Source organism: Nannospalax galili, unplaced genomic scaffold (assembly GCF_000622305.1).
Source record: "Nannospalax galili isolate Female #2095 unplaced genomic scaffold, S.galili_v1.0 scaffold924, whole genome shotgun sequence".
NCBI classification, from domain to species: domain Eukaryota; kingdom Metazoa; phylum Chordata; class Mammalia; order Rodentia; family Spalacidae; genus Nannospalax; species Nannospalax galili.
This window is the reverse complement of record NW_008350467.1, coordinates 288393-301115: the sequence shown is the minus strand read 5'-3', so window position 1 is coordinate 301115 and position 12723 is coordinate 288393. Positions and strand designations below refer to the sequence as shown.

General features: G+C 45.3%; 2 protein-coding genes across 11 annotated transcripts in view; one reads left to right on the top strand and one right to left on the bottom strand.

Annotated features, from left to right (window-relative positions):
* Positions 1 to 1723, top strand: part of Fgfr1 (fibroblast growth factor receptor 1) — a 58449-nt gene extending 56726 nt beyond the window's left edge. For 7 of the 10 annotated variants that reach the window (XM_017801839.2, XM_017801840.2, XM_017801838.2 and 4 more), the window contains 3 exons: positions 177 to 314; positions 482 to 587; positions 694 to 910. In XM_017801839.2, coding sequence (XP_017657328.1) covers positions 177 to 314; positions 482 to 587; positions 694 to 870 — 421 coding nt within the window. In that variant the 3' untranslated portion in view covers positions 871 to 910. Of the gene's footprint in view, positions 1 to 176; positions 315 to 481; positions 588 to 693 lie in introns of all 10 variants that reach the window. The other 3 variants (XM_008847776.3, XM_008847769.3, XM_017801836.2) reach the window with 1 other exon arrangement.
* Positions 1724 to 2386: 663 nt separating this feature from the next.
* The window catches only part of Letm2 (leucine zipper and EF-hand containing transmembrane protein 2), a 27158-nt gene continuing 16821 nt past the window's right edge, over positions 2387 to 12723 (bottom strand). The window contains 4 exon segments of the mRNA XM_029570782.1: positions 2387 to 6102; positions 6946 to 7017; positions 8027 to 8116; positions 10665 to 10780. Of these exon segments, the coding sequence (XP_029426642.1) occupies positions 6040 to 6102; positions 6946 to 7017; positions 8027 to 8116; positions 10665 to 10780 (341 nt within the window). The 3' untranslated portion in view covers positions 2387 to 6039.

Genomic DNA, 12723 nt, shown 5'->3' with positions numbered 1-12723 from the left:
TTTGCATCATTCCTTACTGCCTCCTCATCCCGTGCTGCCCCCCTCTCCAGACTTAAGGGCTGTGTCGGGGCACAAGGATGGGTACCTGCTAGGCTGGCTTCCCAAGGGGCCATGGGAAACTCCAGGGCAGTTTAGCCTTGTGCTCTAAGTCACAGTGGCTCTGTGCTCTTCTGCAGGTGGTCTTTTGGTGTACTTTTGTGGGAAATCTTCACTCTGGGTGGCTCCCCATATCCTGGTGTGCCTGTGGAGGAACTTTTCAAGCTGCTGAAGGAGGGTCATCGAATGGACAAGCCCAGTAACTGCACCAATGAGCTGTAAGCTTAAGGGGGTCCTGAGATCCTAAGCCAGATCCAAGGGGAAGCGGGGTGGGCAAAAGGGAGAGGGCTCCGTGTTTGGAGGAAGTGGTACTCTCTACCCGGGCTCTCTGGTCCAGCCATGCTGTTGGACCAGAGCAGGTCCAACATCATCATCCTGCTGCCAGGTACATGATGATGCGGGACTGTTGGCATGCAGTGCCTTCTCAGAGGCCTACCTTCAAGCAGCTGGTGGAAGACCTGGACCGCATTGTGGCCTTGACCTCCAATCAGGTAGGGCTGCCCTGGGCTGGAACCTGGACCATCATCACACAGGCGCATACAGGGACACTTACTTAGAAAGGTTTGTGCGCCTACCTACCCTTCCCTCCTTTCACAGGAGTATCTGGACCTGTCGATGCCTCTGGACCAGTACTCTCCCAGCTTTCCCGATACCCGGAGCTCTACCTGCTCTTCAGGGGAGGACTCTGTCTTCTCTCATGAGCCGCTACCAGAGGAGCCCTGTCTGCCCCGACACCCTACTCAGCTTGCCAATGGTGGACTTAAAAGACGCTGACTACCAACCCTCCCCAGTCCTTCTTCAAATCTATCATTACCTACGCCCCTCATCCACGGTTCCCTGCTGGACACACTGCCTTTCCCCTTCTTCCTTCCTGCTGGCAGGAGCCAGTGCCTACCTGAGGCCTTCTTGTGTGGCCTACCTCTCCTGTCCCAGCTCCCTCTTTCTCCTCTTCTCAACCTGCTGTGTGAGAGAGGTGCAGAGGCAGGTACTTGGTGGTGGTCACTTCTTTCTTCCGAGGTGTTGGACCAAGATGCTGCCCTGCTGCCTGGCACTGCTGGGAGGTCTGGGGAGTGGAATGAACTGGCGTGCAAGTGAGAGCTGACAGGCTTGTTCTTGTTGACCCAGTAGCCCCTTGTGTTCTGGTTGCAGGTGCCCTGGGTCTTCCACAGCAATGAGATCACTGCTCAGGCCTTAATTGAAGGCAACCTCTGCTCCAGATGGCTGGTACCAGTGGCTTCTTAATTCCAATACTAATTTGCTTTGCTGACCAAATACCTGGTACCAGAAGATGGTGTAGTAGAGCCTGGGAGCAGTGATGTGGCCCTGGGGCCCAGCCCTGGACTAGGGACTCTGTACATAGCTATGAAGAAAACACAAAGTGTATAAATCTGAGTATATATTTACATGTCTTTTTAAAAGGGTTGTTACCAGAGATTTACCCATTGGGTGAGATGCTCCTGGTGGCTGGGAGGCATCAGTTGCTATATATTAAAAACAAAAAAAGGAAAATGTTTTTTAAAAGGTCATATATTTTTTGCTACTTTTGCTGTTTTATTTTTTTAAATTATGTTCTAAACCTATTTTCAGTTTAGGTCCCTCAATAAAAATTGCTGCTGCTTCATTTTTATACTGGGTGTGTGGGAAAGGAGCAGATGTCCACTGCAAAGGAGGGAAACTGGAGTCTAAGGGTCTGTGAGCTGCGCAGTGACCACTGTGTGCTTTCTGCATTTCCATGTAACCTCTTCCTCCTAGGCAGTACACTCAAGCCTCTGACAGTCCTACCTCTGCTGCTTTGGGAAAGGCAGGAAAAGAAGACTACAGCCCTGCAGAGGGCAAAGGGCCAGTCACAACAGTCTGCCGATCGTTTCCTCAGAGGTGTCTGTCTGTATGTGTGTTACACACAAGCTGGCTAGAATATGCAGGGGGTAGAGCTAAAGTGATTTCAGTGAGGGACGTGTCAGCCAAGGCTAGCTCTGCATCCAAGTGCCTTGCTGAGTCTTTCCCAACCTACGCTCCATTTTCCTCCTCCATATGTGCCCTCCCCTTACTGTGTCTGTGACCAGACAGCATTTGTTGGGTCTGTCACTGATCTTGGCTTCCTAGAGTTTTTCCTATACAAACTCCATACATCCCTTAGGAAAGGGAAAAATATTCTGTTGGGTTTGGGGCTTGACAACTTACTTCTGCCACCTGCTGGTTGTCACTGACTCTTCAAGTGGCACCTTGGTACCTTATTGCTCAAACCAGTGCTTTTCAGCTTCTCTGTCCTTAATGCTTTTTGCTGGGTTACTGCTGAATACAGGAGTTCAATATGCTTTTATTCTGTAGGGAAAATAGGATTGCTGCTTTAAATTCCATTCCGAGCTGGGTAGTTTTTGGCAGCTGTGGTTTTGGTTACCACTGTAAAAAATCTTACCATTGTTTCTCTTTGTAAACATGTAACCGTCAAAATACTACAAATTTTGTTTATGTTGAAATAAGGCGTAATTTGGTGAACAGAGCTGGGAGGTGAATTTGAACTCAAACTCATCTGCTTAGAGACCAGATCGTAGTGTGTTTCTTGAAATAGTGATAATTTCTGTCTTGGCTGAGTGTCGATTCAGTGTTGTGGGACTGGGTGGGAGACTCTAGAAAGGCTTTTTGTGCCTCCAGGAGAATTGCTAGAAAACGGTGAGGCACTGGTGTTATAGCCGTGGAACCCTGGCTGTTACTACTCAAATTTGCCCACAGATACCCCAGAGACAGAGCTGGCTGTCAAATCACAGATAGTAAAATTGACCTGAAAGAAAATGAAATGACTGCTTTACTTAGATGACCAGATTGAGTCCCTTGGGAAAACGAATTCAGCTTATCTAATGAAGATGTGCTGTCTAAGCACTGAATCTGTCTGGTTTCTAAAGGTTGAAAGATCAGGCCTGGGGACAGCCAGGGCATTAATCAATACTGCCTTTCCATCTTTCCTAATTGCCATAGGCTGGAGATCATCAGTCCCTTGGCTCTATTAATGTAATGTATTGATCTCAGGTAAGTAAGATTGAAAATAGATGAAGTAAAAAAAAAAAATCTATCCTAATGGTAATAGAGTCTTTGTGTTGATCAGCTGCCACCGGGTGGAGCCAGCAGGCTAAAATCCCCCACAGTATTAGGTAATGTGCCAGTTTGCTCTGAAGCAACATGATTCTGACCTTACCTACAAGTGGGGATTTTTAGCTGGATTTAGCATTCCAAAACATTGGCCAACACCAGTTTGATTTATGTACAGAATTAGACATGGCGCAAGTGCAGGGCCACCACCAACTATTGTAGCAGAACTCAGATGTGAGCATCTAACGTCACTACAGGTGAATATTAGAGAGGGCCTGAAACTGTATCCACTGAGATTATTAGCAGCTGGAAGAGCCCAAGCACCTGCATCTGCAGTAGAATAGAGAGAAAGGAAGGGGTGCAGGGGACTTTGAAGCAACCTGCCATGGCCGTCTATTCCCCTAGCTGGTGTAAGCCAAGAAAGGAGACCAGGAAGGACCCTGACGGGGCTCTGGGGCAATCACCTCTTACCTGACACAGCATTCAAACCGTCTTTACTGCCTCCCAGGCTCCTGTTCTGGCACATGAAAGCGTGTTGCATTTAATGGCTGTGCTGCCAATTACAGAGGCTCCAGTGCTGTGCTGGGAAGATCCTCAAGCAATTATGTGCATTTTTGCATTGAAATCACCCATGGGGGAGCATGTCCATTCTTGGAAATCTGTGACTGTGGTTATAGCACTAATAGTGAGGTTTCAGCCTGGGGCTACAGCAAAGTATCCCATGATGAAAACAAACACTGATGCCTTCTTATAAGGATCAAGTGTCTTATTGGCCTAGATGTTAGCAAAAACAGGTGAGGATGCATAAGGGAGTTCAAGGCCAATCTGGGCTGCATGAAACCTTACCTCAAAATCAAAGAAAAAAAACCAGAGGCCAGCTGTAGCCAAAAGTGACCATGGCCCTTGACCTAACCATTCCCATTTTGCCCAGGGGGAAAGCCAGAAAGAATTGGTAGGGCAGCCACATATGAATCATCCATCTGAAACAGGATTAAGCCAGTTACCTAGCTAATCCCTTTTCCTATATTCAACACCTAAAATGTACACTAATAAAGCTTTTTAAAAACCCCACTGTTTCAAAGGAGGGAATCTTTGTTATGAAGCATCTGACTAGATCAATGGCAACATCATGGAATGCTGTATTTCCATAGTGGGGCTGCATCAGTCTACAGAAACCAGTTAACAAACGGTGGATCTCATCCTCAGAAGGTGTTCTAGGCTCCAGGAATATCGCAGTTGGTAGTGTATGAAACCCAACAGCTTCCTCAGAAGTTCAAGGTCATCCTTAATAAAGAGTTTGAGGCCAGCCTTGACCACATTAGACCTTTGTTACCAGGCTAAATGTGCTGGTACACACCTTTAATCCCAGCATTCTGGAGGCAGAGGCAGGTGGATCCCTGTGAGTTCAACCAGGCCAGCCTGGTCTATATAGTGAGCTCCATCCAGGCTGGCCAGAGCAAAATAGTGAGAAAACAACAAAAACTCCAAAAAATACGTAAAGTGCCTGTTCTTGCTGTGAACAGCTATTGGCATTTCTTATTTAGGTGATCCTGGATTGGGCAGGTCTGACTTTAACGTGGTATGATTCCCAACTAACTGCTTTCAATTTCATAGTAAGTAAATCTAACTTCATTATGCACAGGAAGAAATACCTTTTCCCTTCTCATGTCTCTCCAGCCCCAAAGGAAGAAAGCTCTTGTTTGGCTACTTGGCAATGGAAAACAACATAAATATCTGACAATAATACTTGTTACCAAGTAGCAAAGGATTGTATTATGCCAACCTCTATGACTAACTGGTGACAGACTGACCAGAAAAACATACCCAGCACAAATGGCTAAGCCTTAAACCCTTAATTATATTTCCAGCAAAATAGTGGCTAATGAAAGCCATATGTGCTAGAATGTGTCCACCTCTCAGATTCCTGGAGCCTTTGTGGGCCCAAGAGGGATATGTCTGTCTGAACAACTAAGCAGCAGCCAAGCCCTTTTGATTGTTAAATCTGTTCAACGTCTCATTTTCTTGAAGAAACTTTGTCTTCCTGGGAAGTTATCTATCCTGCACTTAGGGCACTGTTCGCACTAAGGAATCGCTCTGAAAAAGTCAGGTACTGTTAAAAGTGGCTTTCAGCATTTCCGTGCTGTGATTTGGACTTTCTAGTCATGAGAGGCAGAGGTATCCAGGCAGCAAGCTGTTTCCATTATGCAGTACTTTTCCTGTTAAAAGATGTGTTAAAAGATACAGTTGGACCTGGTCACACAGGTCTGTAATCTATTCTATTTTGGAGACTGAATGAGGATTAAAAATTCAAGGCTATGCCGGGCGTGGTGGCACATGCCTTTAATCCCAGCACTTGGGAAGCAGAGGCAGGTGGATCTCTGTGAGTTCAAGGACAGCCTGATCTACATAGTGAGTTCCAGGACCACTGGGGTTTCAGGGAGACCCTGTCTCAAAAAGTCAAAAAAATAAAATAAAAATTGAAAGCTAGATTGGGCAATTCAGATCTTGTCAGTGATGGAGTACTTGCCTAGCATGCATGAGGCCTCTGCATTCGATTCCCAGCATTGCTCCCGCTGTCAAATGCACACGAACAGGAAGCTGTTCGATGTGGTGGGGTAGGTTTTTACACAGTTTAGTAAAATGACAATGATAGAGAAGAAAGAGACTGCAATTGCATTTCTCCAAATGGCCTGAGCTTCATGTCACAGCTTACATCTCCTGGAATGGTTACAAGGCCTCTAAGGACTAAAATGGCTGCTCCTCTATCTCAAACCAGATACAGAGTCTTAGCTGGAGTTCCTTCTTGGATGCCACTGTCCAGGGAAAATGGCTGGAGAAATTGAGCTCCTCAAGTGGTCTTTAGACTCCTTTTGAATTGGCCTTGCTGTTCTGTGAGGTCTTCTGTGATTTGGCCTGGATGGTCTAGGTATAAAACAAGATGTTTAGGTCTTGGTCACAACCAGTTTAAGCTCTTCAGGCATCCCTCTTTACCTTCTTAACCAAACTAATGACCGTAGCCAGATGAGATGGCTCATGCCTATAATCCCTGCCCTCAAGGCAGGTAACATGGGAGAACCATCATGAGTTCCAGCAAAGTCTGGGCTGCAGAGTGAGCCGCCCCCCCCCCCCCCCAAAAAAAAAACCCAACCAAAACAGCCGCAAAGTTAAATGTATTTATTACCTTGGTAATAAAGGTGTAGATGTGAAAACAGGGCTCAGGATCACTTACTGGATGCTCACCCAGCCATGGGTTATCCTACTGTGGAACTGTAACAGTTCATCCCCCTCATCCCCAGCCTGTGACTGCTTGCTTGTCATACTTTCCACCCTTCCCCCACATTACTTTACTCAGATGGGAAAAAGTGGGCACACAAGTAATTTCTTGTTTACATGCATTTCTCCTAGAATTGTAATTGCTTTCCAGCTAGTACTTCCTGACCTCAGAAGCCTGTATAAGCTATACAACATATGGAAACCATTTCCATCTGGCACATAGGAAAACAAGGATCTGTCTATACTGTAATTAGCTTCTAGACTTTACATGTGTAGGTCCGGTCCACCATGGCTGGTTTTTTTTGTTTTGTTTTTCTTTACTTTTAGATAATTGAGGTTAAAAGATAGTGGTTATGAGATGACTAAAATCCAGCCTACAACTTCCTGTTTGGATGACAGGAAGAATTGTGCAGTGTTTTGTGATACTTATGATTCTAGAGTCTCAGTACAGATAACTAGGGGTAAAAAGGTTTCTCTTTAGATACTTATAACTTCTTTGGAAATAGCTGCTGATGGTGTTATGTGTGATGATGGTACTGGGGGCGGCTCTCTAAGTTCTTCATCCTTAAACATCAGAACAGAGAGTTGGCTGTTTTAAGGCAATGCATGCTAGATCTTCCATGGGTACTAGGGTACTAGGAACTTGTGACAACTACTTTATATTCGGTAGGACTTAAAAGGCAAAAATCTGAAATTTAATTACATATTTTAAAACTTTATCTAAAAACTTTAAAAACAATTATTTTTGGTCATATTGGGGATGGAACCCACAGTCTCTTTCCCACAAGCCTTCACAACTGAGGTACATGTCAGTCCAAATGTTAATTTTTTAAGAAACAAATCAAACAGCATAATAAATGTTCTTTATTACAGAGCAGAATTGTATTGAATACAATGAATTGTTTCATTATGGGGATTAGAAATATAGCAAATAAGCTGGGTGTGCATGCCTATAATCTCAACATTTGGGAGGCTGAAGCAGAGGATCATGCCTTTAAGCTGGTCTGTGTTACACAGAGCTTGTAAAAAGGAAAAGAAAATTGGCTTTAAAACTTTTTTTCAGGGGCTCGGTGGTTAAGAGCACTCGCTGCTCTTGCAGAGGACCCAGGTTCTGTTCCTAGCACCCATATAATGGCTCACAATAGTCTGTGACTCCAGTTCCAGCAGATCTGCCTCTGTGGGCACTAGGCAACACACGTGGTACACATACATACATGCAAACAATACACATAAAATAAAAGTAAATCTTTAAACCGGGCGTGGTGGCACACGCCTTTAATCCCAGCACTCGGGAGGCAGAGGCAGGCCCATCTCTGTGAGTTCAAGGCCAGCCTGGTCTACATAGTTCCAGGCCAGCTGGGGCGACGGAAGACCCTGTCCAAAAAAAAAACAAAAAAAAAAAAAAATCTTTAAAACGTTTTTTTTTCGGGTCTTTGTGAGACAGGGTCTCCCTGTAGCCCCAGCTGGCCTGGAACTCAGAGATCTGCCTGCCTCTGCTGGGATTAGAGGCATGTGCCACCACACCTAGCTTTAAAACTTTTTTTTAATCTTAATCAAATAGGAAGTAACTAACCTTAATTCCCTTTAGCTGAGGTGCAGAATCTACCAAGTTCTCTTGTAACTTGGGGGAAGATGATGCCACAGTAAGGTTTGTCTTTGGAGCCTAGGGAGAACATCACATAAGTGTAAGTGTAAGCTTTCTTCTGCTCTATCTGAAACTCACAGTAGTGTGTGCCTTTAAGTACAACCTGCCTTCCACTAAATCCCTACTATGTAGCACTCTCTGGCCTAGATCTCACAGAGACTCACCTGCCTCACCTTCCAAGTGCTGGATTAAAGGTGTAGGACACCATGCTGGACCTTAACCCCTGCCCCCCTCCCCAAAAGAGCAGCAAGTGCTCTTAACCTCTGAGTCATCTCTCCAGACCTGGTAGTTTTTCAATTTTAAAGGAAGTTTTCAAAGACGTTAGGGCTAGTTGGCCCAAATTCCCAAAATAATGTTCTGATTCAGAGGGAGAGGGAGGGCTATACAAGGAGCTACAGGGATAAGGGGAAGAAGGAGCTCAAGAGAGGTGGGACCACAGCAGACAGGAATTATCAAGGGAGAAATGGGGATAACATTAAAAGGAGGGCATGGAGGGAGGTGTCTTTGTTTCTTCATCGCTGTGACAAAACACTCTGACCACTACCAACTTGGGGAGGAAAGGGTTTATTAGCGTACATCTCCCAGGTTGTAGTTCATCCGGGAGCCCAAGGTAGGAACCCAGGCCAGGAACCTGGAAGCAGGAGCTGGAGCACAGACCATGGAGGAACACTGCTTACTGGCTTGCTCCCTTGGCCCCTGCTCAGCCTGCTTTCTTATGCAACACAGGCCCACCTGCCTAGGGATGGCACCACTCACAGTGGGCTGGGCCCTCCCACATCACTCATCAAGAAGATGCCCTTCAGACATGGCAACAGGACAGTCCAATAGAGGCAGTTCCCCAACTGAGGCTCCCTCAACCCAGGTGTGTCAAGTTGACACTAAAGCTATCCAGCACAGGAGGGTTAGACAGGAAGAGAGAGAAAGGAGGAATAAATAATGCCTAGCTAGTATAAAAAACCAGAGGGAATCATATTAATCCAAAAACCTGAAAAATTATGCATACAATATCCCTACACGAGTCCATGTGTATAGCAGAAGGCTACATAACAAGAAACTGCCAGACAGGAGAAACCTTCCTTTGAGTTGTTGGCCAGGGTGGTCCAAGAGACTCCCAAAATTACACAGGCTATTGCCACAGCCTTTGATGGCCTCCCAGAACTTGATGGTAAGACCCTACTGCTGAAGACAGAACATACTTCAGACACAGGATTTGGTAAAATGGAGCTAGAACTGACCTGGAAGTCACCTCCCCTGAAGGCTAGCTCTCATAGCTTTGGAGAGCACTATGCAAGCTGCTAAGGGAGAACAGCAATTGATGGTCCAACCCCAGCTTCAAGGCCTAAAAACCACATCGATGACCAGCACAGCAAATGATATTAGTGCAGTAGTGGCACTTTTATCTTGGGGCTAATCAACAGCTACCTAATTAGACTTAAAGGCTACTCAATGGGAGGAAACTCAGGTGTACTGTAAAACTTGCCAAATACCCATAGCTGAATAGGTCATAGATCTTAGAGAAAATCCCAAGACTGTCACATTCTTAGACAAATGTAATTTCTTACTATGAGCAAAATATGGATCTTTAAATTTACAGACAAGTATCCCAGTCACCACCCATCAAAGAAATTTCTTTTTCAAGAGACAGAGATTATTACAGAGGTCCACAACTGGTCACACACAGATTGTCTGTGAATTGCCCAAGTCTAAGTGGCAGATCTATGAAGCAACCTCTACAACTAAGGCTTATAGAACAAGGGATGAAGAGAACAGCAATGCATCTTTCAGTTCTCATCAATGAAGCTCCCTCATGCAACAGAGGGCCAGGAACACAAAAGGTTACAAATGGCCAAAATGTAGAGAATAAGAATCTACAGAGTGTGGGTCCTTGCACAGGACTTCTGTATTAAAATCCTTTCTCCCAAGGGCTCAGGGACCATTGCTGAAGAGGGAGTGGAAAGATTGTAAGAGCCAGGGAGGCAGTGCATGACCATATGGAAATAGAGTCTTACAGGCTCTTGGTGTCAGCATGCACAAGACCCATGCAAACTCAAGCAGACAAAAACACAGCATAGAACTGGACAGCAGGCCCCCAGTATTAGTGGAAGAATTATTGGCAGCTGATTCCTGCTGGGTGAGGAACAGCTGATCTTCTTAGGACTCTAGATAGGCTGACTAGACCTAGTGGATGAACTTGCACTGAGGGACCTCTGCAGACACTAAGTTGACATGATAGGCCTTAACACAAATGATGGAATCCATGAACTCCAGTGGGGGGCAGGGAGCAACAGGAAGGCGTGGATGCCGATGGAGAAGAGGGTATAAAGATGATTAAGATCTCTGAAATACAACTAAGTCAACTAAAAAAACAAAAGAAGCAAGTGCACTTAACCTCTGGATCATCTCACCAGACCTGGTAGTTTTATAATTTTAAGTAAGTTTTCAAAGATGTTAAGGCCAGATGGCCCAAATTCTGAAAGTAAAGTTTGCTCTGACTCCAAAAAGTGACAAGACACTGGTGGAAAGGCATGCTGTGATGGAAATGCAGGTTCTGCACCAAATCACTCACCTCTGTATTTGGTGCTATCTCAACAGGTTTTGGCTTCACATCAATCAGGTAGAAGGTACGTGACAGGAGCAAAAGAGAAGGGGGGATGTTCTCCTTCAGGTGGAGGTCCAGCCACGGGATAATGAAAGGGAATAAAACATGGAGCTATGGACTGTTGAAGCCAGATGGCCCTAACTAGGTCATCTGTTGCTTGCTTGCAGCTTACCCTCAATGCACTCTGATAACCCATGGCATAAGGATAAGAACACCAGCTCAGGCTTCTATACCAGTGCACAAGGATAAAAACAGCTCAGGCTATACCAGAGCAAACACCTAGCCACCACACTAGAGTGGGGTCACTAAACCCTCCACCCGGCTGTGACCCAAGTAGCCAAGTATCTTAGCAAAAAGTAGATAATGTGAAAAGAACAAATGAGGTACATGCCTGTAATCTAGGCTGAGGCAAGATGTCAAGTTTAAGACAAACCTGAGATACCTGGTGAGAGTTTGTCTTGAAATATTAAAAATCAGTCTATTAACCAAAGAAATAAAGCCGTGTGTGTGTGTGTGTGTGTGTGTGTGTGTGTGTGTGTGTATTGTGTGTATTTTTGAGACAGGGTCTTGCTATGTAGCCCTGGCTGGTCTGGTCTGTAATTTGCTGCTTGGACCAGGCTAGCCTCACACTCACAGAGATCCACCTGCTACTGCCTCCTGAGTGCTGGGATTAAAGGTGTGTTCCACCACACCCAGCTCAACATTAGAATGATGATGTAATACAAGTTTTTAAGCATCAAATTGGCCAAAGCTTTTCTTTTTTGCTATAGTCATGACTAACTTGGGGCCCTCCTGTCACAGACTCCCAAGTGCTGTGATTACGAGCATGAACTGTTATCTGTAACACTGTTTTAAAATCTTTACATAATGGATGACACATACTGTACTGTAATTTTATTATTTTATGTGTATGCACGTATTGCCTGCATGTAGGTTAAGTGCACCCATGTCGTGCAATGCCCTCGGAGGTCCGAAGAGGCTGTCAGATCCCCTAGAACTGGAGTTATGGACAGTTGTTAGCTGCCATGTGGGTGCTGGGATTCAAACCCGGGTCTTCTGCAAGAGCAACCAGTGTTCTTAACCACTGAGCCAGCTCTCCAGCCCCTGTACTTTCCTTTTTTATTATTGTGTGTGGTGATGTGGTATGTGTGAGAGGAGTCTGGAAGACTTTCAGAGGTGGTTCTCCTTCCACCGTGGGCTCTGGGGATTGAACTCAGGTGTTAAGGTTTTTGAAGCAAGTGCTTTTACCCAATGAGCCATCTTGCTGACCTTTGTCCTTTGCTTTTTTCCCACTGAAATATCTTTAAGATTGATTCATGTCAGAAGATGGAGCACTTCCCCCTTAAATATCTGGATAGGTTCCCATTGTATAGAAATGCCACAACTATTTGATAATTATATTAATGAACTTTGGGCTATTTCCAATCTTTTACTATTAAAAATAGTGCTGCAAGGACAGACATCGTGGCACATGCCTTTAATCCCAGCCTTCAGGAAGCAGAGGAAGGAGGAGCTATGTGAGTTCAAGGCCTGCCTGGTCTACATAGCAACTTCTAGACCATCCAGATCATTACACAATGAGATCCAGACTCAGTAACAGTAAAAATGGTGCTGCAATGGCTAATCTTGTGCATTTGTGATTTTATATATCTTCAAGAATATAGGATAGGGGTTGGAGAGAGATGGCTTAGTGGGTTGAGTGTATACAGCTCTTTCAGAGGACCCAAGTTCAGTTTTCAGCACCCGTGTCAAGTGATTCACAACTGCCTGTAACTCCAGCTCCAGGGGGATCTGGTCCCTTTCCCTTTACCATCCACAGGCACCTGCACTTACATATACACACATACACAAACAATAAAAAGATACAAGATAGGGGCTGGAGAGATGGCTCAGCGGTTAAGAACACTGGCTGTTCTTGCAGAAGACCTGGGTTTGAATCCCAGCACCCATAGGTAGCTAACAACCATCTGTAACTCCAGTCCCAGGGGATCCAACACCCTCTTCTGACCTCCTAGGGCATTGCACG